At 42.1% G+C, this 24,153-nt stretch overlaps 4 protein-coding genes across 11 annotated transcripts in view; 1 reads left to right on the forward strand and 3 right to left on the reverse strand.

Annotated features, from left to right (window-relative positions):
- Window positions 1-2,687: 2,687 nt before the first annotated feature.
- On the reverse strand, window positions 2,688-8,181 carry LOC124468854 (ankyrin repeat and SOCS box protein 2-like). The gene is made up of 9 exons (XM_047021851.1): window positions 7,440-8,181; window positions 5,847-5,995; window positions 5,395-5,561; window positions 5,017-5,172; window positions 4,632-4,877; window positions 4,287-4,458; window positions 3,635-4,190; window positions 3,163-3,316; window positions 2,688-2,941 (listed from the first exon to the last, which is right to left on the reverse strand). Exons 2-9 carry the CDS (start codon window positions 5,981-5,983, stop codon window positions 2,811-2,813), a joined length of 1,719 nt encoding a protein of 572 aa, XP_046877807.1. The 5' UTR covers window positions 5,984-5,995; window positions 7,440-8,181; the 3' UTR covers window positions 2,688-2,810.
- A 434-nt stretch (window positions 8,182-8,615) lies between these two features.
- LOC124468852 (ankyrin repeat and SOCS box protein 2-like) lies at window positions 8,616-16,979 on the reverse strand. Of its 7 annotated transcripts, none has more exons than XM_047021842.1 (12): window positions 16,853-16,979; window positions 16,514-16,761; window positions 14,803-15,123; window positions 13,743-13,853; window positions 13,221-13,390; window positions 12,840-12,995; window positions 12,209-12,454; window positions 11,696-11,867; window positions 11,207-11,254; window positions 10,074-10,647; window positions 9,747-9,900; window positions 8,616-9,617 (listed from the first exon to the last, which is right to left on the reverse strand). In XM_047021842.1, exons 3-12 carry the CDS (start codon window positions 15,087-15,089, stop codon window positions 9,463-9,465), a joined length of 2,073 nt encoding a protein of 690 aa, XP_046877798.1. In that variant the 5' UTR covers window positions 15,090-15,123; window positions 16,514-16,761; window positions 16,853-16,979; the 3' UTR covers window positions 8,616-9,462. The 7 variants fall into 7 exon arrangements, with proteins under 7 accessions (XP_046877798.1, XP_046877803.1, XP_046877804.1 ...); XM_047021843.1 differs by having other exon boundaries at window positions 8,619-9,617; window positions 13,743-13,850; window positions 14,803-15,096; window positions 16,853-16,976; XM_047021841.1 differs by having other exon boundaries at window positions 8,619-9,617; window positions 14,803-15,096; window positions 16,853-16,976.
- Window positions 16,751-24,153, forward strand: part of ppp4r4 (protein phosphatase 4, regulatory subunit 4) — a 47,112-nt gene continuing 39,709 nt past the window's right edge. The window contains exon 1 of the mRNA XM_047021832.1: window positions 16,751-16,830. Within this exon, the coding sequence (XP_046877788.1) occupies window positions 16,828-16,830 (3 nt within the window). The 5' untranslated portion in view covers window positions 16,751-16,827. The remainder of the gene's footprint in view (window positions 16,831-24,153) is intronic.
- Window positions 18,295-23,180, reverse strand: LOC124468850 (ankyrin repeat and SOCS box protein 2-like). Of its 2 annotated transcripts, XM_047021839.1 has the most exons (10): window positions 23,047-23,167; window positions 22,869-22,977; window positions 21,966-22,292; window positions 21,492-21,661; window positions 21,064-21,219; window positions 20,637-20,882; window positions 20,130-20,301; window positions 19,438-20,002; window positions 19,188-19,341; window positions 18,295-18,842 (listed from the first exon to the last, which is right to left on the reverse strand). In XM_047021839.1, the coding sequence occupies exons 1-10, from the start codon at window positions 23,081-23,083 to the stop codon at window positions 18,703-18,705; spliced, it is 2,076 nt and encodes a 691-aa protein (XP_046877795.1). In that variant the 5' UTR covers window positions 23,084-23,167; the 3' UTR covers window positions 18,295-18,702. The 2 variants fall into 2 exon arrangements, with proteins under 2 accessions (XP_046877795.1, XP_046877796.1); XM_047021840.1 differs by having other exon boundaries at window positions 22,865-23,180.

The following is a 24,153-nucleotide window of genomic DNA, read 5'->3' on the forward strand; positions in this document are numbered from 1 at the left end:
GTAACAAAAACACAGTGCTTATTGGTGGACTACTGTAATTGTTTAGTCATATTCTATCCATTGTTTATTGCAAAATTGTAATCGATCAGTTTGGCTTTCATTCATTTTACAATTTCTTGTTGACTTTTTCAGTTGAAGGTTTCGTCTTGAAACTTGGTAAGGGGATGGTAGGGCATCCCTGGCGGTATAATAGATGTTAACATTGTTTTTTTTACACAACCTTCAACTGCCTCTTTACAACATCAATTTACCCCTTACATCCCTCTACCCATACAATTTATTAACATAGCAATCCCAATGTGCCTACAACGTTTTCAGCAGTATTACTATGCAGTTACATGGTCGAATGTAACCTTATTGTAAAGTGTTGCCCAAAAAAGTATACATGAATTTGAACAAAAACCTACAGTTTTTGTCAGTAATGCCAGCCTGTTTATTCTCCAAAATCTCAATATAGCTCCTGCAGCTCAATCAGCAGTGTAGAGTGCCACTGTCGCCCCCAATACCCAGTTTAAAGCATTGTTTGTTTAAATGTCAGCATGACTATAAATGAGTAAAATATCAACTTCTGTCTGAGGACCATCACGTTGCATATGCAAACAAGGCAAAAGGCAAAGCCCCACCACAAAACCTCGATGAAGGAAAGGCCAGAACAGAGAGTGCGCAGCAATGTGATGCAAATAGCACCAGACAAGAGGAGGCTGTAACAAGATGAGGCCCGGATTCCGTTCAATAGATAGCCTGGCCGAAATGTCTCCTTCCCTCTGCGTCCAGACGGATGGTGAGACGAATGGTCCCCACGATCGAAATGAAATCTTACAAGTAGGCTTTATCAAGCCTAATTAAATCAAGCTCCGATGTAATGGCGGCGTATGCCTCCGAACAGTTCCTCCACGGAAGAGGAGAGGAGTCCTCTGAGGACATCTTCTCGTTTTGTTTACCCAGTGTCTGTCCCACTTATTGGGTTACGGGCTACCCGTTAGCAAATCCCGGTAAGTTATTAGGAGACACTGTTAGACAGCTAGAGGACAACTCTGAACACATGATGAGTGAGTGTCAGTAAAAAGAGGGAAAACACGATATACATTACCAAGCAATTATCTCAACGTTTTTCCTTTAGTTACTTAGAATTTGGAGAGCAATTTTGGTCTGAATGTGCATCTCTTCACAGTGTGGCATCCTCGTGTTGAATACCTCAGAATGGCTGTAAGCATGTGTTGTCACCCAGTTGGGAGAGTGATTGAATATCTCATGCCAGACTGCTTTTTTTTTTTTGCTGGTACTTTTTATTTGTCCACTCTTCCACTTTTCACCACAACAAACAATATGCTCCTGCATTTCCCTTGAACACTGGCTCAGATATAATGGATGTTCTCCCCTGACCTCTCGAAAGCTGTCCAATTTAATAAATGGCCGACTGGGAACAGGAGCCTGCAGAGGGAGTGTGAGATGATTCTCGCTTGTGAAGGGCCAGAAGGAGTCCCCTTGTCTGGCTAATTAAACCCAAACAAGCTTTTTGGTTCCAGTGCCCTCGTCTGTGTTGGGATTCAGAAAGTCAATAAGATGCCTTCCTACCTACAGTGCTGTAGTTGTGCATATACCTTGGTTGATATCTGTACTGTACCTAACCATGACTTTCTGAGTGAATCTTTATTGTGAGAGCTTTGCCGATTTGTAAAGCAGTTCTGAGTGTATTCTAAAATACGCTGTCATAGTTTCAGATTTGTTAACAAGGCATCTTTCTCATATAATCCCACTGCAGTCACTCCAATTTTTCCGTACAGAAGTCTGGAAACCACAACAGCTGCAGTGAATAGTTCTCATACACGGCAAGTTGGTCTTTGTTTCCAACGGAGCTTTATTACCACCTAGTGGCACTGTACGATGCTGGCTGACTGATGGCTGTGGACAGTATATGTGTATGCATGTGTGGTGTATGTATCCAGTGCAAGTGCAACTTAACACCTAGGTATTTTTAGTTATCCACATGGGGGGGAACTTGATAACTGGCAAAGCCAGCACATCCTACAAGCACACTGTGCAGCCCTTGGTCCGTGTGACCTTTTGAACGACCTGGCCCAGGGAGGCAGGTGCAGGGACTTGAAATGACTGAAGGTCGGAGGTCGCAGGAAGTGTTGCATTCAAAACACATGGCACTGTTGTTGAAATGGAATAGAGAAGGGGCTACAGAGATTTAGAGGGATGTAGTCATCTGTTTGTTGGTCTTTGAGTGGATGTACATGTGCTGGATATGTAATGCAGGTGCTTTTTTTTATCCCCCCTTATGTAATGTCCTGCCAAAGATAACATCATTGCATAATCACATGCAGAAAAGAGAAAGCTTCATGTTAAAAACTCGTCCATAGATTTAAACTGTTGTTCAGAATAATTCACAATAGCTTGGGCCTTTGTACTGAGAGTAGTTGTTCTATATGCATTGTGCTTATTTCTTCTAATAAACGTTATTATAAATATTTTAAAGATAACTAATATGAGTTTCATATTTATCTCAGCATTCTTGTTTGGTCATTTTTTGGGGCCATACAAATGTATTTGTAGTAATACATGTAGTAATTCTCTCTCTCTCCCATTTTGTTTACAAGTTCACAAATTAAAGTTTTCCATGTGGAAAACATCATGCCAAGCCACTTAAGAAAACAGGCAATAATTCACAATCGAGAGAGATCCATGAATTGATCCATTGTATGTGACAACGACCAAATAATGAATCCTTTACAGCACGGTACTGTACATTCCTCAGATTCCTCAGATTTAAGAACAGAGTTGAAACCCCAGTGTGACTTCCAGAGCTACTCATCATGGTTCAGAAAGTTGATCAGTCGTGGGGGAAGAGGCAGGGTGACTATGCTCTTCAGTCTTTTGATTCCCACTTGCTGTCGAATCTTCAGCCTGCACAGCTGCTTCAAACTACGCGGAGGCACTAAAAACCACAAAGAGACCATTTTATGGAAAAAGAAACAAAAAATAACATGTATACATAATCTATTTGGGAGGTTTGATCAGGAAACTCATGCCAAATGAAGTGTCATATGCATTTTCTTAAGAAATTCTTGGATATACTGTACTGTAAGTTGTGCTTTTTATGCAGTATAAAAATGTCATCCAGTACAATAATCAGGTTCAGAATCTGGATTTACTAACCTGACTTTTCTTTTATGTGCACCCAGTGTTCATAGCTGTCCAGATGTTCAGTGAGTTTGGAGCACAGCTGGACGTTCCCCACATAGTCTAGCAGCACGTCTATGATTGGTCCTGCCCAGCGGCAGACAGAGGGACTGGATATGATGTCACAGAACTGAGAGGGCAGAGAGCGAAGGGTCAGTAGCAAAGCAAATCCTGATGAAAACAGATGGCTCCTTGACGTTTGTACATGGATGGACATGAAGAGACTGCTTTTAAATGCATTGAGCTCAGTTTCAATATATGTATTACGGATAAGAAATGATCAGAATAAATCAAAGTGAAAGGATTTCGCTTTGAGCTGTCAAGGCATTTTGGGCCTCCTGTTGATCCATCCGTATGGTTTGCAATATTGCATTTGTATCCATGGATCAATAAACTTAAGTACTTTCCTATCCCTGTTCTACCCCTTTAAAGCCAGCAACGGACTGACCTGTACTCCAGGCTCCTCATGGCTTAGACCGAGGTCATCCTTAGAATCAGCATTCATGGGTGGGTGCGGTTTGATGCCGTGGTCACATTGGAAACAGGCCATCGCATTGCAGCCGTTATCCATCAGGTACTTGAGCAAGGACAGGTGCTTGATGCAGAAGAGGACGGCGGCAGGGAAGGAGGTGGGGCGGGTCGGGAGGTCGGCATTGACGTCCGCCCCGTGCTCCACCAGCAGACACGCCATCCGGACGCAGCCTTGCCGCACGGCGACCAGTAGAGGGCTAAAGGTGTCCAGGTTGGGGTCAGCCGCGGCCTCCAGCAGCATAGCGGCCGCGTCGACGTTGCCGTTGGCGACGGCGAAGTAGAGCGCCGTGACTCGCCGGTCCGGGTGCATCGCGGAGCGGTCTTCGGACAGTCTGGCGTCGACGTCGAAGCCGGCCTCGATCAGGATCTCCAGGGCGTCGTCGTTGTTGTGTTCGGCGGCCAGATGAAGGGGACTGATGCCGCTGAGACGGACGTTAGACTTGCAGGTGAAAGGAACGAGCATGGATACAATCCTGGACAGGACGAAAAAAGGAGGTCAGTTCCGTAAATCGTAGCATTTCAGTCATGCAACAATGTTAAAATCTAGAGGTGCGCTACGCTTCGCCTACTTATGGTATCCGCGCTGAGCAGCGATATGAATGGGCATGAGGCCGGCTTTGGTTGGTTTGTTTGCGTCTGCTCTCTGTGAAAGCAAGAGCTCCACAAGGTCCCCGTGGCCATTCTTACACGCCTCATAGAGAGCTGTGGCCCCATCATGAGCACAGGAGTTGATATCGGCACCTGTGTTGACATTGACGAGATGTGATGTTTGATTCATTTCGCAAGTGCTTTCATCCAAAGCAACACAACCCCTCTGAACTAAAACCATCCCCCATTGACAATGTTACAACATAGACACTGACCTATGGAATCCCTTTTCGCTAAAGTCAACAAACCTCTGTACTACTGATTACCATTGTTCATGAGGAAAGTCATAGCTTGGACGTGTCCACTTTGGGCTGCCACGAAGAGGGCAGAGATGCCGTAGATGTTGGCGTAACTTAACTCGGCTCCAGCCTTCACCAGCATCTCACAGATCTCCACGTTGTTCCGACTCACGGCCTCATGGAGGGCTGTCCAGCCCTGGATACACTGCTGGTTCACCCTGGCACCAAAGTCCAGTAGCAGGGCCACAATCTCACAATGATCTCCTTCACAAGCTTTAGTGAAGATGGAATAGAAGAAGGGATTTGGTTACTCCTTATAGGTGTTGTTTTAATCCTTGGCTTGAGTCATTGGCTCGTCATTGTCATCCTCAATCCTCAATGTCAAATGTATCGTGTTCAATCCCAACTTTACCTTTGTAGAGAGGGGTTTCCTTGTCCTTATCAGCAATGTTGGGGTTAGCTCCCCTTTCCAGAAGGGACTGCACACAGATCATATTGTCAACCACCACCGCCAGGAAGAGAGGGGTCTGTTGCTTCAGTGTGCATCTGTCAATGACCTCTGGATTGGCTGAATCCAACATTTTGAAATCAATTTGAAAAAGGGTTAAATCAGTTTCTAGTCCGAGTTTATATGAATTTCTCTTCATGTAGCATGACATATTACACTTGCCGTCACATTATCACCATCATATTACATGTTACAGTTTAAATGTCTTGAGGACCATAAACATAAACCTTGCAATGGACCTCCTTCGAAACAAATTTGAAATTGAGAATGAAGGGTGCTTACCCTTCAGTAAGATATCGAGGCATTCCTTTGTACCGTGCACCGCAGCCTCATGCAGAGGTAACCACCCCAGCTTATTCCTCTCTGTCAGGGGAGTGCCTCTCTTTACCATCTCCCTCAGACTGTCCACAGCATCAGTTTTAATGGCTTTGACCACCGGGTCAAGAAACCTAGGAGAAGAAGGACATTTATTTTGGACGTGTTGGATAGTGGATTTACTCTTTAAGTGTTTTTTTCTACGGTCATACAGAATTGACCGCAATCCCATCCATTAAACATTGATAGGAGGTTAAAACCAAATAAAAACATTGGAATATCTTTGATGAATGTCATCGTGGTCGTTTGCGGAGGGGGAGGGTTTGGCAGAATGCACCTTTAAAGACAGTGTTTCGGGATAGGTCTGCTCAAACATGAAGGCAACATTTCAGAGGGCCATGTGGGATGGACACACTTACTCTTCAGCCTCGGTGGTGACGTACAACGTCCCGTCGTACCTCCTCCATGCCACACAGCGCTGTCCTTCACTACTGATGAAGCTGTAGCTTCTGGTGGCCTCCGATGTAGGTACGTTACAGAGAGGATCAAGCTTCATTATTTCCTGTATCTAAATAAAAAACGTTTCAAAAACGGTTGATTGGGTTACACTTTCCACACCAGTTTACGTTTTATAGCCCAAATCAACCTTGATGTCACCAATGATTATCGCCACACGCTGAATATACCCTTGACATATTCTATTCTAATCGTGGAAATGAACCATGGACATAAACTCACCAACAAGTCAATACAAATTTATTTAGCCCATCTTTTAAACCTCAAATCCCAGACCCAATAAATACCATCAAGGACACCCTACCAGACATCTCAACAGACCTTGTATTAATTTTCAGAATTTTACAGTAGCTGGGTTCAAAAGCAACTTGTCGCACATGGGCTGCTGCACTCCTACATAGGCGCGTCTGCCGCGCATGCACTAAAATACATTGCCAAAGTAAGCTCACACAATTGAACGGCTAATGACCTATTACAGTAAGACCTCTATTTTTCATAACTGACTGTCTGCCAAGTGACTAATCCTATACAGCTGGTAGAGGGCCTCTTACGCAGAGAGAAAAACACACACGCATCCCAATCTGCAGGAGACACTGGAGATGCTTGATTCTTCAACCCTCTGAAGATAAAATTAGGGTCCTGCTGGGCAACACGGGAACCAAACGACCACAACACTATGCCATCAGCTGGGAGACGACCAGCCCCCTCAAGTGTATTACAAGGATCTTTCTTGCCCGCTTGTATCCACACTGCAGTGGTTCCACTTTTGCGAAGATGCAAAGTGTTTTCTCACAGAGGATTTGCTGTTCCTACACTTACAGGTTGTCTTTGTCCATCCAGCAAAGCACTTGAAGTTTGAAACTTAAAGTAGACACTCTAATCCCTGGCACACCTTAAGAATGTTGTTGTGAGTAAATATATACTCTGACCAGCGGAGGACACTTTGGCAGTTAAATCCTTGCATGGTTACTGTTCAGAGGGTGTGAATTCCAAAATCCCTCCTTCAGGTAATGGTGGGACACTTTAATGGCTTCTAAAACCGGATTTACTGCCAACTCTTCAGAAGATGATGAAACAGGTGCAAAGGAAGAAACAACATGAGCATCATCTTAGTATTCAGACATAAATGTTCTTTTTTATCTTTTGTTTATTTTATGAGTGCTTTGCTTCCACTGAATCAGCCCATTCTAATGTCAAGCGTTTAGTGTGCATGAGCTAAACGATACAGCCATATAAACAGAAACATCATTATTTCAGTAGTTTGATGTTAAGGCATATACTGTTGACATTTATTTACAATCCCACGTAATCTATTTGAAATAGTTCCATCTTTCCTAGAAGCATCATGAATCTCCCTAGGGCGTTATCTAAAATTGTTCATTTAGGATCTGAAGCACAAAGGACATCAAATGATACAATAAAGGAAACAATCCAAATTGTATTTGTCTTTGAATGAGCAAAACACCGCAAGACAGAATAAACCAAGCATGTCTCACCCAAACTCGTCAGACGGTTGAAATGAGCAGTCCAATGTGCTATTCTCCCAGGAGAGAGGCGTGTGATCATATAGTTCCTATGGCTCGGTGTCCTCTGCTGGTTCTCAGCACTGATGGGCTAGACCACAGTTCTGGAACAAGACTCTCCCAAGGCTGATGGTTGTACTCCAGGAGGGATCATATGTGACAGGTGCACATGCAAGACGAGCCGTCTTATGTTTTCACCTGTCAATCATCACAGGAAAGCCCTCGTGGATTTGTTTGATAGAAGTACAAAAACTTTGACACACTTATATGCATGGGTTTTAAGACCGGCAAGTTTCCATTTCACATGAGGAACACACACTTTTGCTACAAAGGGTGAGATGACAACAGTACGAGTGGGATAATATACCCTTAGCTATGTGCAGGGTGTTGATGTGGTATGATAGTTCTACCAAGCTACCAAGTAAAACTGCAACACATAGCATTAGAGTCCTATAGACGGCACTGTATATGTAAGGTGTTTGATGAGGTATTCAACAATAGCAAAAAGGACAAAGCCGAAGGTAACTACAGTACAGTATGTGCATTAATCACAGACTGTTAATATGCCAGGCATACTTTCCAATCAAGTAATGAGGCCACCAGCTTTAGTGTGGGAGTAACTGTACCTTTAACCAACTTTAGTGTGGGAGTACCTTTGCCTAAACTGTACCTTTAACCAAGCCCATGGTGCTACACAGTCCTCCCCCTCCAAGAAAACCCCTTCTTGTCTCCTTTGGGTTACCATCTATTAAGTTTCATTTCCACTCAGAATTTGAAGGAAAACTGTTCAGTAATTCATCCCAGGACAATGTCCCATGTCCTTTTCCCACAGGATTTATGAAAAGAAGCATGGATCTGATGTTTTGATGATTATTAAGTTAGACAGTCTCTTTCTAAAATGTATGGATTTATAATACAACTATATCTGATACCATGCTTTCAGATCAATTGTATGTATAGTATTTTGGCTCCCTCAACAGGATTTTCTCAGAAATGCAAACTCACCCAGAGTTTTCAAACATGTCTAGGAACTCATAGGACACAAAAAATTACTGGAATGTTCTTGACAATGATTTGAATGAAAGAGTCACGTGTCGTGGATCCACTCAATAGTTGTAATTGTTTTATAACCAAACATGATATGATAATTAACGGTTTCAACACACACTGTGGTCAGTCAGTGTGATTTTAAAGTAAAATATAACAGGTTGTCCAAAAATGTGGACATTAAAAGTGGTATATTTTTCACAAACCAACAACTGAAAACATGACATCTTCGTCTCCCATGACATCTTCTCACATCACACAAAACACTTTTACTTCACCTCAGTATAAGGTGCACAGTACAAGGTGTTTAGCCTACTTAAACTGTACCAGTGCGATTCTGTAAACCTGTATTTGATAGGCCTACCAGAGCATTCTGAATTGTTCACACATTCTTAAAAAAACAGTCCAGAACCCAGACTGTAATCTTAGAACATATTTTAAAAACATATTTTATGTACATATTTAGTTGCATCAAAACGCATTCAAAATGCCCTAACAGAACTATAATACTTTGCTTTCATTTCATATTAAACATCCTTGCTTAGACAGACCTACAAACCATAAGATGCCTTCAATAGTGATGGAGAGTGATTTTCATGGTAAGGACTGAGTTTAACCACTCAAATATTTGTACAAGGCCTTGCAAAGCATTCAGGCAAGGCCTTGCAAAAAAAGAAAAAAAGAAACCATTTACCTGTATATTTACACAGCAGGCAGGTCTTCGATATTGTGGACTACTCACCAATACACTAAAGCTACTACTACTTTGTCACTTTATCTCCACTGTTTCAAGATCTATAAAAGCACTTGACTCGAACAAACAACCACAATCCCATTGCTGTGGCACACATTTCATTCACAAATTCAATTAAATATTCATCCTGTTAACTGTTTTGAGTGTCATTCCTGTTATGGTGGTTAACTACTAATACCTACTAACTACTTTGAACTACTCCAGTGCAAAGTCTTGTGTGCGCTCCTCGTGATTCATGTACTTTACTAGTCTTCCAGGGAGAGGAAGTGTATGGATAAGCTTCAGTCTGTTGACTCCAAGTTGCTGACGGATAGAGACCCTGCAGAGTTGCATTAGCGAACGGGGAGGCACTGGAAGGAAAATGACAAGAATGGCCCAATGTGAAGCTTGTGTCAATGCGGGATCACCACCTAGCTGCTTGTACATCTGCACATACAACATACACTATGCAGTATTTGTTCAAAGTCTGTCTTAATCACCTGCTTTCTCTTTAATGACTTGCCAGTCAGGATAGCTATCGAGGTGCTCAAGAAGTCTTGAACAAAGCTTGACGTGACCCACATAGTCCAGGAGCACGTCGATGATGGGTCCAGCCCACCGACATACCGCTGGAGTGGAGATCATCTCACAGAACTGCAATAAACAGCCAATGGCGACAGATGAAGGAAGTTCAGGGGACCCTGACTGTATGGGATCCTAAAGTAAACATCTTACATGGAGCCTTGGCGTTTATCAAATCTATCAAATCAAATCTATCATAATCAAATATCTATATAACTGTGCCAAGCAAGACATGTCGTCCTCACCTGAAGACAGGTTATTGGGGCAGAAGTGCCTGTCCTATGGCGCAAATCATCTCTCTCAGAGCGCAAGGTTTTGATCGGCGGGTGTTGATCGTTGCCATAGACGCAGTCGAAACAGGAGAGGGCGTCACAGCCGTTGTCCATCAGGTACTTAAGCATGGACAGGTACTTCATGCAGAACATGATGGCTGCTGGGAAGGAGGTGGGGATGGTGGGGATGTAAGCGTTCACGTTGGCTCCGTAATCCACCAGCAAGGTGACCGTCCTGATGCAGCCCTGCCTGACGGCCACCAGCAGCGGGTTGAACGTGTCGAGGTTGGGATTCGCCCCAGCTTCCAGCAACATGGTGGCAGCTTCGATGTTGTTGTTGATAACAGCGAAGTAGAGCACCGTAGTGCGTCGGTCCTCAAACATCTTGGAGCGCTCGAGAGACAGTTCGGCGTTGACGTCAAAGCCGGCTTCGATCAGAGCTTCCAGGGTTTCGTCCCTGTTGCGTTCGGCGGCCAGATGAAGGGGACTAATGCCTGTGCGGCGAACTCTGGCTTTGCTGGTTGAAGGGATCAGCATGGATACGATGCTGAAATCATTTAGAGATGCAATGAGAGAAATAAGAGGCATTCGTTTGAGTGGTAGTTCTCTATTAGTTAGAGTTGGAAAACTTGGTACAGTACAAAATAATAATGAACATTACCATAATATCTGAGGGTCTTTTTCCACACATAAATTAAGTTGTGTAGGCCTACGAGTAGTAGCCAATCACACGAGAACACGTTACATTTTTTACCCACCTTTTGAGACATGGAATACATTTATTTGATTTTATAAATCGATTTTGTGTATAGATATGTATAGATGTTTTCTGTTACAGTACAGATTTTTAGCAGACACATGGGAAGTAATGGGTTGAACCTTGAATGTTAAATCAACTGATTGAGTGTAAACAAATAAATCACTTACGTCAAAAATAATCAACCTAAACGTTGACAAAGCCATGACGAATGCCTGTTATGGAGTTACAATGTTGTTATGCTATAGCCAAACCATGCGCTTCAGAAGCAATGGTTTTATAAAATCACTTTTTATATTTTGTGTTTATTTTTTATCTGACACAGTAACCTTTGGCCAAAGTCACTTACTTAAAGGACTTGTCATAATTGAGGCAGTCATAGGTCAGGATACTTTTTCTGTAAATAATGCAAGATAATCAGACATGCCTGCTTCAAAAGAAATCTAACCTTACTCATGTTTTTGGGTGGAATCATCTAGTTGGAAGTCTAATGACAGCAAAACTGATATTGTAGGAACAGAATAAAAATTATATAAATACATAAAGATACAAACAAATAAAAACATAATTTCAAAATTGTATTTGCCCATGTGTTGCCCTTGTGTTGAACCCAATACAACCAATCCAACTCAATCTAAAATATTAAGAGCTCATGTGGTTTGCATGTATGTGCAGCAAAAATGTATGGATAACCCCCAATAATGCAGTTGTAGATGGAACAACAATTATGTTACTCAATATTTCAGGTAGGCCTATTTCATATTCATGAATCGAAAAACTCTCAGTCGCAGGTATTGGTTTCCCACAATCCTAGCGAACATAAGCCAAAGAAACTCACCCATCAGTCCCCCGCTGTGCAGCAATGTGAAGAGGCAGCAGTCCTGTTTTTCCAGGTCTGTTGGCATCGGCGCCCCGTGAAATAAGGAGCTCCACCACGTCCTCGTGGCTGTTCTTCGCTGCTTCGTACAGAGCCGTGGCCCCATCGGCAGCCTGGCTGTTCACATCCGCACCTACATATACAGCGCCACGTTTTATCATCTTTCATCCGTGGCAACATCAGCCATGGTGCTGCGCACTAAGTGCTACACATCGTTTTTGTGTGTGGCGTGTCTGAAACAGAATATCTTATGCTTTTCAGTTGGCGGAAATGTAACAAAACCCCTTCTTCAACAGAGGTAAACAGGATATTTGGGGAGGGCAGGTTTAGCAGGAGCTTTGACATTTGACAAAATTCTGTAATAAATGTTCATTAAACATCCAGTACTTAAACCTCACACATGCTGAGATAATCAAATTCGTTACGCATGATTAGTACATAACAACCATAGGCATAAGTCATAATATAACGTACCATTTTTGAGGAGAAAGCCCAGTGTTTCAACTCGTCCACTCTGGGCAGCAGTGAAGACGGGAGAGATGCCGTAGATGTTGGTTGCACTTAACTTGGCTCCAGCCTTCACCAGCATCTCACAGATCTCCACACTGTGGTGACTCACGGCCTCATGGAGGGCTGTCCAGCCCTGGATACACTGCTTGTTCACCGTGGCACCATGGTTCAAAAGCGTAGCCACAATCGCAGCATTCTCCCTCTCACAAGCTGTGGAATTGGGACAGAGTCTGTGTCTAAAGACCAATCAAGAGTCATGATCTCTCTCCAGTGTTAGTATTAGTCCACCCATTCTCTGTGTTTACTGTCTTACGGTACGCATTCAATTATAACCTTAGCCTAGTAGGCATTTCATTGTAATCAGTATATATTTCATCTTCAGTGCTATTGTATGCATGCCTTCCCAAGAGCAGATTTTCGTCAATGACCTAATCCAATACCAACTATTGTCAAATGCTGATGTCTTTAGCAGTACTCCACATCAGTTTGTACAGAAACACGGCTATGTTACACTGTTAGCAACAATATAGACTCTTGGCTTTAGGCTTTGTAAAGGCAGTGTGTAGTGCAGTGTGTAGTGCAGTGTGACATCCACCTTTGTACAATGCTGTCTCCCGGTTTTGGTTCATCACTTCTGTGTCGGCCCCTCTCTCCAGCAGTGCCTCAACACAATCCACATGATCTCTGCCAACCGCCAATATGAGGGCGGTCTGATCTTTCAGGGTGCGTTTGTTTAGCATACCGGGTTGTGCTTTTGGAATGACGACATGCGTAGAAGAGAAAGAAACATTACAAAGAATACCTTAGAAGCACCACTGACCATCAAGTAAAGCCATTGAACCCCAAAACGTAGTGTAGTGGGGTTTCTTTTCAACCAACAAAAACATTTTATCATATTCAGCTCCAAGTGGTTTCAAAATGTCTATTCTACAGTCCAGGTGGACCCAAAATCATGTCCTTACTGTTGTACACTTACCTACCAGAAGTATCCTGAGGCATTGGGTTTGACCAAAATATGCAGCCTCGTGTAATGGTAGCCACCCGTGCTTGCTAGCCACCAGCCAACTGTTGCCGGGTTGTTTAACGATTTCTCGAACAGCAGCCGCATCTCCATCATATATTGCTTTGATAATGGGTTGCAATTCTCTAATAGGAAAACATATTCATCATCCATTTGCCTCTTGGCCTAGTATTCTGTAGATCACAGACAGCAATCTGAAGAAAGTTCAGATTGTCATGCCGATTGTCAGGGGACGAAACTCAGTTTAACAAATGTGGTCATGAAATTATTATTGATTATGATTAAATGTGTATGTTTTAGTGTTAGAATGTACTGTACTGGGACATGCCTTTTCCTACTAAGTTTGCAACATGGAAAAAGGGTAAAAACAAGACAATTTCATAAACATGATGTTTTTGCATATTTACCCTTTCAAACTGCACATGCTATTAAGATTTGGCTGTTTGCTAATGAAGCGCCTGAAGGGGCAGAACTCACTCCTCTGGTTCAGGTGCGACCTGAAGGGTCCCATCGTATCGGCGATATCCAACCATGCGCTTTCCGTTGCCCGTGATAAAGTGACTCACATCGCCGTCTAAAGCATTCCTGCTACAGGAGAAGTTAGATTTATTTAGTCATATTCTGGAATTTAAACTCTTCAGATAATGAATTTCCAAAAGTTAACTGCCAGTTCATTCCTACAGTAACCTAATGACCCTGCTGATATGCATAAAGTGCAATGTTCTTTGGCAATCCTAACACCAATCCTACAATCCTATTTACATCATGGTTTTCAGTCTTATAGTGTTTTAATTTACATTAATTATGAAAATATGATGTTGAATGGCATAGTAGATGATGATATTATCCAGAAACTCTAAGCTGAACTCGAGATAAAGCATTGGGATTCTGCATATTTATTTCCCTCCTGTGGTGGCATATGAACCTCCAAGAAAGTGCGTAGAAGTGATTGGACACAGTCCCAAAATGTTTGCTGGCCAGGGGAAAGGGCCACCAAGATAACTTGGAACAGGTGGTCATCATGTGGCTCTCTGAGACAGTCCAGCCAGCCAGCGAGACAAGTGTCGTGTAACAGCAACTGATACTTGAAGCTTGACAACTAGCAAGCTAGCAGTTAGCGAGGTGAACACACAAGCTGAGCCGTTGAAAACGCTGTGCAAGTGCAAGTAGTGACCTCATTATTGATTGCAAGAGCCATTCTCACGCATACATCTGTAAACAACGTTGGAAATAAGAATGACATATGGATAGATAACTCTGGGATCAAACCAACATGTTTCGATGCAGATGCACTGTATCCATTGTGATGCTTTCTTACAAGAACAGGTGAAATGTGCTGCAGAACATAAAACGTTTCACTGGCAACCCTTCTAACCATGCCATGATTTCATTTAATCTAGTTTGGAAACCATTAACAGTCCACTGAAAGTTAGCCAGTTCAATGCAAATGTTAAAGTGAAAATGAATGTGCGACCAAGGATAAAAATACAGTATATCAGTGTTAGAACGATTTTTTTTCATGGGAAGCGACACGTACGAATTAAGTACATTGGCAGGGGGGTTATGACTGCAAAGTTGAGGGGCCATAGGGGGATTGGGCTGGAGGGCAGGATTCAGCGGCCTTGCAGGTGGATTGGTCCTGTTCTGAACCATGGGCGTTATGTTCAACTCAAGCGTTGAACCTGCAGTGTGGGCATCGCTGAGGCTGCGTTCGATAGCCAGCTGCATCAGGTCATCGTCTGACAGGTTGCTGTAGAGACTGTAGTCATCAAAGCCGAGGGAGAGACCCGGTGCACCAGGCATGGACACGCTGGCTGCCGCCATGATGGATCTGAAGTGATGAAGTTGAGAAGGAAGCCTGTATGTCAGGAGATACGTCTCACACTCAAGACGTGTACACTTTGAGCATTGCTGCATGTTAGACTTAGCTGTTCTGTTGTAGGACAGACCGGTAATTCATAACGATTGAAAGGGTATCGGCTACTGAACTGTAGCTGTACATCTGATTTAGATATCAATGCATATGTCTATTTTAGCACTATTTATGTTTGTATTATTACACATTGTGCAATTATATTTGGATGGTTTGCCTTGACTGATCTTTCCTTGATTGATCTTTCCTTGATTGATCTTTCCTTGATTGATCTTTCCTTGATTGTTTATGCACTTCCTGTTTCAGCCACAGGGGACATAAATCACATTGCACCAAACTTCTCAGTGCAACTGTTCAGGCACATGTTTATTTGCGCTTGCCAAATTTTGGAAATGTAGGACATTCCAATCGTGACAACTCATTGGGCAGATTGTTAGACTGGTGGGATGCAATGGGGTTGAACATTGCTGTTGGTTTTAGTGGATTAAGCTTCCAATAGTACTGAAAGGCCCAGACTTGTTGCAGTACTTGTAGTAATGTACTTACTCTGTGCTGCCACAAAATATGAAACAAGCACTGCAAATGGATAACACTATGTAGGTGCTTGAAGTACTTTAAGAGTCAAAAACGCACAGCTTTATTTCATGCTGCAGACTTTCTGTCTGTGTAGTGAGTTCTTTTCACTGTTGGTACATTAATTCATTCCACCATATTCATTAAAGTAATCAATTTTTAATAATTAAAGTATTAGCACCCCGTAGCCTTCACAGAAGTGACCTCAAATTCCCCCTGGCGTCCTATTTCTGGGAAGCATATCATTTGTGAAACTTAAAACATGTTTTGGAAGCAATGAGGTACTCAGTCTGGCCCATTGGATAGTATACTGGGTTCAAGTCCTGTTAAACATGAACATACCTTGAACATATCCCTCTGCCTGAAATGCACAGCACAGTATATAAATAGAGTCCTGCAAACCTAACACCCATGGGTCACAGAGCAAAGAGCAGTATTTGTCTTTAACAGTTTACTCACAGGTTTAAATTGGTAGGACTCAAGTCAAAACATTACTCTGCACTGCAGTTGTGAGTATATTACATTGTGGATAATGAAGACGAAATATGAATTTACAAAAGAAAGACTATAATTCAAATATAGTAATAAAGTTAGTTAGGACAATTGATGCATTGATGTCTTAAATGTCTCAACTTGCACTCATATTAAATTGTACATTTGCAATAGGGGCAAATATTGTGCACCTCTACTGTAAAATACTCCAAGAAGAATAACCCTGCTTGAAAAAAAACGGTTTATGCATGCTGCAGTATTGCAGAATCCTTCACAAAGAAGTGGAAATTGAGAGGAACTTGATTCTTACCTTTCCTGATCCTTCCCTATTGTTCTCCAAAGTCACAGCTTAGAGTCTTGCCCCTTGAGGTTAACCCCTCCTGTGTGTGACTGCTCCTCCAATAGTACTTCGTCAGCAGAGGTTTGCGTTTCTAAGACCGATTGCCCTCTGCGCCACTGTTTATGTTATATTTCTGGAGGCTGCACATGATACACCCAGGGTAGTGGTCCAAGTTTTCTCCGCCTTCCCCTCCACCTCTGCCTTAGTGCGTCTTGCTCCTGGGGGGAGATGGGAGTTCACATTTCACAAAACCATGAATTGGAATTGGCAAAGAACATGAAGACATGGTAGGTTCTTGTGAAGACTTACATGATGTTATTGCTTGGTATATTCCTCCTGAGCTAATTCTTCATCACAGCTTGGTATGTTTTTTCACTAGAGTTGTTCAATATTTGGTCTTGTTTTAATAAAATGGGTGGCACTGCACTGGCTGCAAGTTCCCCTTTATGTCAGTGATCTTGTGTCGAGTTACAGCGCAATCCGTTAACAACCAGCTGGGGTGCACAGCGAGAATGCCTGCTCAGTATTTTTAGACAATCAAATGCTTGGAAGAAGGGTCAAGTTTACAGACAAGGTTACCCTCTTACTTTGTATTGGCAGGACAATCTGCACGTGTCATTTTCCTTCCAAGCAAGTCCCATTGTCTTTTTGGCATAAGGCCGCTGATATCTCACTGGTTAGATTCTAGAATACCCCAAAGCTGGAGTAAACGCCACAGTGAGACTTTGGCTGACAGTTCAGGGTCAGTTTGAACTTTAACACTTTCAGTTAGTTGTGGTGCACTGCTTGTTCAGTTAGAAGAGACATTACACACAGCTTGTTAAATGATTTCATGTTCCATCTATCTTACAAATACATCTTCTTGTGTGGATGTGTTCATTAATATAACTAAACGTAAGTAATTTAATTGGTAGTTTTAAGCAGTCTTCCATTTGAGACAGAGCAGGAGGCACTCAGAGTAACCATGGCAATGTGAAAAAGTGGTGATTTAATGAACTCCACACAGAAAACCGGTACAAAAACATCAGGCAGGCTCAGAATCCAGGGACATCCAAGAGATCAAAACCCCCAAAACAGAATCCTAAAAACAACTGGCAAAAATGGGGGTCAAATAACAGGCAAGGGTCTGAACAAGAACACTGCAGGTAAACACTGGAAAGGCACAGGACAAATCCAGTCAGGATTTGGCAACAGAGCATAAGACAGGGTTTACAGTATTTATAAAGTCAATAGGCAGAGAACAGGTGAAGCGAGTCCTGTGTGGTCTCAGTCTGTGTACTGACACCATTGTTTTATTGCAATATCATGTTCATTACAGTTGCAGTGGCACCAAACCACCAAGTTGCATTCATTTGATGGATAGCATCAAGAGTTCTGTTATTTTGTCACATGGCTTCTTTTGATGGATGGCTCCCTAAATATAGTCTTACCCTCCAGACTGAAGCATCTAGTTCTTCAAAAAGATTTTGATAGGCTTGTGAAATAACTGGCTTAGAAGAAGGGTATACTTTCATTTCTAACAGGGATTTCTTTGCTGACATGGACTGACTTATTCGGGCAAGGAACATGAACTTTTGCATAGAAAGAAACTTAGTATTTAAAGCTTTACATAACACGTTCTTTCCGGGTCTAGGGGAACTCTTTTGTTACATTTTTAAAGCTGAAATGTGTTTTCTTCTTGGAAAAAAGCCCCCCAAGATACCCAAAGCTTTATTTACAAATGCAAAAATGTAAAAAACACCATAAAGTTATTTGTGTGGTTGAATTATGTTTAAGTTATTTGTGTAGTTTGATACAATCATTAAAGAAGTTTAAAATGACAATTCTGTTGGTATTCCAAAAATTGTTACTGCAAGATTTTGAGCATGTTCCTGGACCATTAGACATTACGTAAGACATCATCTTATCTAACGGTATACAGTATGTTCCACCAATTAATAATGTAGTGTCACTTTTACTATTTAGCAACACTTTATAAAGTCTTTAAAAACATATTTGCTTAAAAGTACATTTGCTCAGTCTTACACAATCATTTCAAAATATAAACTCACAATTTGTTTTTTTATCAAAGTCAGACATGTAGATGTGCACAAACTATTGTTGGCTTTTGTCTGTTGATATAGATATGATGTGTTATTTAACCACATCATATGAAAGATCTAATGATTTTTTATGTCATAGTTAAGAAACTTGATTAGACTTTTTGGAAGAGGCAAAGAGTTGATGTGCTTCAGTCTTTGGGCTCCCATTAACTGTCGAATCATCATCCTAGAAAGGTGCATCAATGGACGTGGTGACACTGGAAGTACACACAGACATTGTTGGACTTGTAATTCATGACAGGTATAATATGCACAAGAAAGCTAAAGAGATCAAATATTTTGACACCACTTGACTTGATTAAATCATCTGGAATTTGTATTTAGCAGATGCTGTTCTCCAAGGCAACGCACAGCACATGGGGGATTTGAACCTTTGACCTTTTGATCAGCAATTAAACCTCTAACCACAAAGCTATAAATTCCCCTAATATTAATCAGACACAAAATACATACATATATGTGTATTCTTCAGATAAGTGTTAGAACAACCATGTATTAAAAGTACCACTTTAGCAGTGATGCCATGATGCTTCAACACTTACTTGTTTTGTCCTTAACATCAGACCAGTCACCGCAACTATCGAGATGCTCCTGCAGTCGGGAGCACAGTTGTACATGACCCACATAATCCAGGAGGATAGATAGGACTTCTTTCGTCCAGGGGTGCACAGACGGCTCAGAGATGGCATCGCAGAACTGTGAATCGGGGATTTCAATCAAAATCCAACGAAAACCATTTGACCCTCCGACCGACATCTAGCACTTGCAGTAGATTGTCACAAATCAACCTACCTGGAAATAACGTTTAGGCGACCCATTGGTGCTGTGGCTGTCATAGACGCTCTGCGTTACTTGAACTGGCGGGTGTGGCCTGCTCCCATACATGCAGTCGAAGCAGGATACGGCATCACAGCCACTGGTCAACAAATACTTGAGTATCGACAGGTACTTCATACAGAACACCAACACGAAGGGGAAAGTGGACGGTTGAGTGGGGTTGTGTGCATTGACGTTAGCGCCGTGCTCCACCAGTAGATGAAACAGTTCGATGGGACCCTGCCGAACCGCAACGAAAAGCGGGTTGACCGTGTCCAGGTTTGGGTTAGCTCCCGCCTCCAGAAGCATGGTGGCCGCCTCTACGTTGCAGTTGTAGACTGAGAAATAAAGGGCTGTCGTGCGCCTGTCCTGATACATCTTGGACTGATCCACCGACAACTGAAAGTTCACGTCAAAGTCAGCCTCTATCAGCATCTCCAGCATGTCGTCCTGGTTGTATTCGGCTGCGATGTGCAGGGGGCTAATGCCACATTCCTTAACTTTGGTCATGGCCGTGGCACAGATCAGCATTTGCACGATACTAGAGAAAAGATACACATATTTTATGCCAAGAGAGTCACTTTACAGTCAAAACAGTCCACCAGGATTATCACCTTGTGCAATGATTGACGGCCATGACTGAAGGAAACGCCTCAATGACTACCCACCTTGGACGTCCTCTCCGGGTAGCGATGTGAATGGGCAAAATGCCAGACTTGGTTTCTTTATTTGCATCGGCTCTCAGACCCAGAAGCAGCTTCACAGTTTCCTCACAACCATTCTTTGAAGCTTCGTAAAGGGCTGTGGCCCCATCGTTTGCCTGGGAGTTCTTGTCAGCACCTTTCATAGGAACACATACTGTACACAAGAATGCAGATACACTGTACGGTATGCTTTCTACAGATGCCATATCTATATGATACATAAACATTCTTTCTCATTTATGTATGTATTATTTGTAAAGATAAGTATATAAGATCGGTTGTGACATCCCTGGGATGGGAATACTAGATTGACTTTGTAAACCCTGGACAGACTCCAATGTTGCTGCAAATCACATCTGTAGTCAATATATCCAACAGATAGTTACTTGGTTCCAAAATACTGTCGATAAATAATTGAAATTGTATTGAGATTGTGTATATATATTATGTGTAAATCTGTGTAGCACTCACCATTTTCTATCAGAAAGGTTAAGATGTCCGTTTGGCCATTCTGGGCTGCAGTAAAGAAAGGTTTGATCCCGTTCACATCAGATCCATCAATCTTGGCACCAGCCTTCAGCAGCTTCCTACATATCTTCTGATGGCCCAACCTGGCCGCCTCATGAAGAGGTGTTTGTTCATACTGAACTCCCTTGTTCACCGTGGCCCCGAAACTGAGAAGGATCTCCACAATCTTCTCACTTGCGTTCGCACATGCTAAAAATTGAGCATCAACATTCAAACAGTTACATGTTTTGAAATATTGAGAATAAGTAAGGTCTAAAAAGGCAAAAGCCCACAAACATGATGACTGTACTTTGGGAGAGGACAGAACCTTACCAGAAGTACATTAAATCACCCGAGTCATTGCGGTCAGTGAAAGAGCAGGTCCAAATACCTCTGTAGAGGGGAGTTTCACGCTGCATGTTGGGGATGTTTGGATCGGCTCCTCGCAGCAGAAGGCACCTGACGCAGGCCATGTGGGTAGAAGAACAGGCCAGGTAAAGGGGCGTCTGTCCAGTCAGACTGCGCTGGTTCACCACCTCAGGATTGACTGCAGAAACCATGATTGAAGGGTTCTCTTGAGAATGTGGGACATCCCACAGGATGTGGCACATTCTTCAGTTGACGAGATGATTCACGTCAATGATATGAATCATTTCCATGTATTTGTAACTCATTTTCATTTCAGTTTCAGTGGAATGTCCAATAAGTGTACTGTAATGAGCCTTTATTGAATGATTCACAATGAAATTGGATTGGAAAAAAAATATTGCCCTGACAACAGTGTGTGTGTTCAAAATATCGCTCTTCTTTCAACTTTACCATCTAAAAAGAGATTGAGACATTCCTCTTGACCATAATAGGCAGCCTCGTGAAGTGCAACCCAACCGTCAGTGAATGGTTTGATGAAAACACCGGGGTTGCTTATTGTTATCTCTTTCAGAGTCTTCATCTGTCCATGTTTGATCAGTGACATAAGAGGACTGTAGTCTCTACAGGTTGGGGAAAGATGAAGGAAAGTAACATTTCAGGTGATTGACAGAACCTATAAACCCTAACCCCATTTTATTTAAAATGTTTTATGATGATTACAAATATAACACTAGTTAGTTATCATTTCATTATTCGTTGTCTTAATTTACAGTAGATATGAATGGTGACCTGTGTGTCAAGGTTCCCTGTGTGAATGATATAGTGTGATGAGTCATGCACAACACAACTGCCCCCCATGCTTACAACAAGATGCACTAAAACACTTATTTTCTGTCTGTCGAGGGATAATGTTGAAACACTTACAGAGGAAGTGATGGGCTGGGGTTTGCAGACGATGGGGTTAACATCACATTGTTTTCTGGTTCATAATCTGGTGGTGGCCTGTTCGTATCAAAGTAGTAACTGTATTTCGTTTCACTGTTTAGTCGAACACAACGGTTTGGCTGATTCTGGACAGCGGGTTGCCTCTGGTCAGCACTGGTCAAAATGTGATTTTCAGTGAGGCTGCGTTCAATAGCCAGCTGCATCAGCTCATCATCAGATAGATCGCTGTAGAGACTGTAGTCGTTGAGGTTTGCTGTGAGGCCTGCCCGGTCCTGTATGTACATTCCGGCTACAGCCATGATAGATCTGGATTGAGCAAAATACATATTTCACTGTTACTTGCATGTGAACTGTGGGATGAAAGGAAAAAAATTACACATTTTATTGACTGAACTTAAATGTTAGCAGGATAAGCCATGAGAAAATACATAGATACGGAGTTCGTAGGTTTTAGAAAGACATTTTAATGGGCTTTTGTTATGATTAGAATCGTTTCTTTCATTTAAATCCATGCACACATTTTTACTGAACATGACTTTCCGAAGTGGAAGTACATATTTATGCATACAGCTGTTTTAACAGAAAGTCCGGGAAATGTACTCTATACAGTATATGAATACAGGATATTAACTATAAGCCTGTGATTGACAGTCCCTAATTGTTTACAGTGTTAAGTATGAATTTCCTTAACAATAGTACGTTTTATGTTTACTACACAAAAGTGTCGTAATTTTGTGTTGGAAAACATTTAACATTTATTATACTTTCAAAGACATTTTCAGTATTTTGTTGGAATAAGATTGTAACACTTTTTAAGAAAACCTCAAAGTCCAACAGCAGCAGATTTATCCACAAGGAATAGAATACGTATTACGTACTCACATGTTCTCCTCATGTGCAGTCAAACAACCTTGGCATGAGTAGAATACAATCCTTGTAGAGGTGTGAGGTAATGAAAGATTTAAAACGTCCTTGACCGTGCGTGCTCTTTCTGTTGAGTGAAGGAAAGCAGCAGTTCCACTGAATATGTCATCTTTCAAAGGGGTTTGATTTCACCTACCTAGTTTTGCTTGTGTCACGCTTGGTGAAAGGAACATCCTTCGTCGGGCATAAGATAGAAGATGCTGATCCTTCCAATTTTCCGAGTGAGAGAAATAATAAATCTCTGGTGCCAGATGGGAACTCCCTGTCAGCTGCTGCTGGTCATGGTTATGTGTTTCGGTACAGCGATGTAACGAGACTACGGGGGAAGACAGTTGTTCATTTGTAAAACTTTTGTAAAAAATGTTTTATTAGATGCCAAAGTAGATGTAAAAGTTTGACAGAAAAGTAGCAAAACAAAAATTGCACAACAACAAAAACAACACATTCTGAATGTAGGAAATGTGCACCCTTTTACGTATACTGTCAAAGACCAATTTGCATGACTAAACTTACGTCAGTCCTGCAGATAAAACCAAATGTTTAACTTTGGAAGTACCATGTATAAAAGCACTGAATTCCATAACACAAACATTACATAGTAATCATGGGTCATTTAAAGCTCACATTTCCTTTCTCTCTATTTTAAGACGTATGTTTGTATCTGTTTCAATCTACAAGATGACCCCAATGTACCCTGTGATGCCAGTCTCTTGGTGGACACCAACAGAACACTCAAGGTGGTTCCAAAATCTCTGTTTAAATTACGTAAATTTGGATGTATCCACTTTTCTACCAATTGCACTGTGTCATATCGTTCTTATACCTTCAAGGGGCACTTAGATAGCTCATGTTCAAAATGTTCTGACATTTCTTCTACATATGTATGTGATGAAGTGGTTACTGGTGCCATAATTAGACTTCCAACTAAATATATTTAGAGCTATCAGTTACTGTACAACATGCAGCATTTACACAGTAAACCAGTAGTTAACACTTAATGTGTTTAAAAGACATTCTGGCGTTCATGGTGCAGCAGGTATTTCATCAGGCGTCCAGGGAGAGGGAGAGTGGGCAGGTCCTTCAGCCGGTGCACCCCCACCTGCTCATAGATCTAAGGGTTAAAGGTGTCGAGGTTAGGGTCGGCGCCAGCCTCCAGGAGCATGGTGGCTGCATCTACGTTGTTGTTGGCGACGGCGAAGTAGAGCCCGTCAAGCGCCGGTCTTCGAGTTTTCAGCCGACAGCA

Source organism: Hypomesus transpacificus, chromosome 6 (assembly GCF_021917145.1).
Source record: "Hypomesus transpacificus isolate Combined female chromosome 6, fHypTra1, whole genome shotgun sequence".
NCBI lineage: Eukaryota > Metazoa > Chordata > Actinopteri > Osmeriformes > Osmeridae > Hypomesus > Hypomesus transpacificus.

Bases quoted from the DNA above. Each gene is read 5' to 3' on its own strand.
- LOC124468854 (XM_047021851.1), bottom strand. From the start codon at position 5,983: ATGAAGCTTGATCCTCTCTGTAACGTACCTACATCGGAGGCCACCAGA. The intron at 4,191-4,286 runs GTAGGCGAAGCG...CGTCCTGTCCAG, and splicing joins GCTCAGCGCGGATACCATAA to GATTGTATCCATGCTCGTTC. The intron at 3,317-3,634 runs GTCAGTCCGTTG...CTGCCCTCTCAG, and splicing joins ATGAGGAGCCTGGAGTACAG to TTCTGTGACATCATATCCAG.
- LOC124468852 (XM_047021842.1), bottom strand. From the start codon at position 15,089: ATGGCGGCAGCCAGCGTGTCCATGCCTGGTGCACCGGGTCTCTCCCTC. The intron at 13,854-14,802 runs GTACGTGTCGCT...CTTCTCCTGTAG, and splicing joins CCTGCCAATGTACTTAATTC to CAGGAATGCTTTAGACGGCG. The intron at 10,648-11,206 runs GTAAGTGACTTT...AAATGATTTCAG, and splicing joins AATTATGACAAGTCCTTTAA to CATCGTATCCATGCTGATCC.
- LOC124468850 (XM_047021839.1), bottom strand. From the start codon at position 23,083: ATGTTCCTTTCACCAAGCGTGACACAAGCAAAACTAG. The intron at 22,293-22,868 runs GTGAGTACGTAA...TGCTCAATCCAG, and splicing joins ACTGCACATGAGGAGAACAT to ATCTATCATGGCTGTAGCCG. The intron at 19,342-19,437 runs GTAGGTTGATTT...CCCGATTCACAG, and splicing joins CGCCTAAACGTTATTTCCAG to TTCTGCGATGCCATCTCTGA.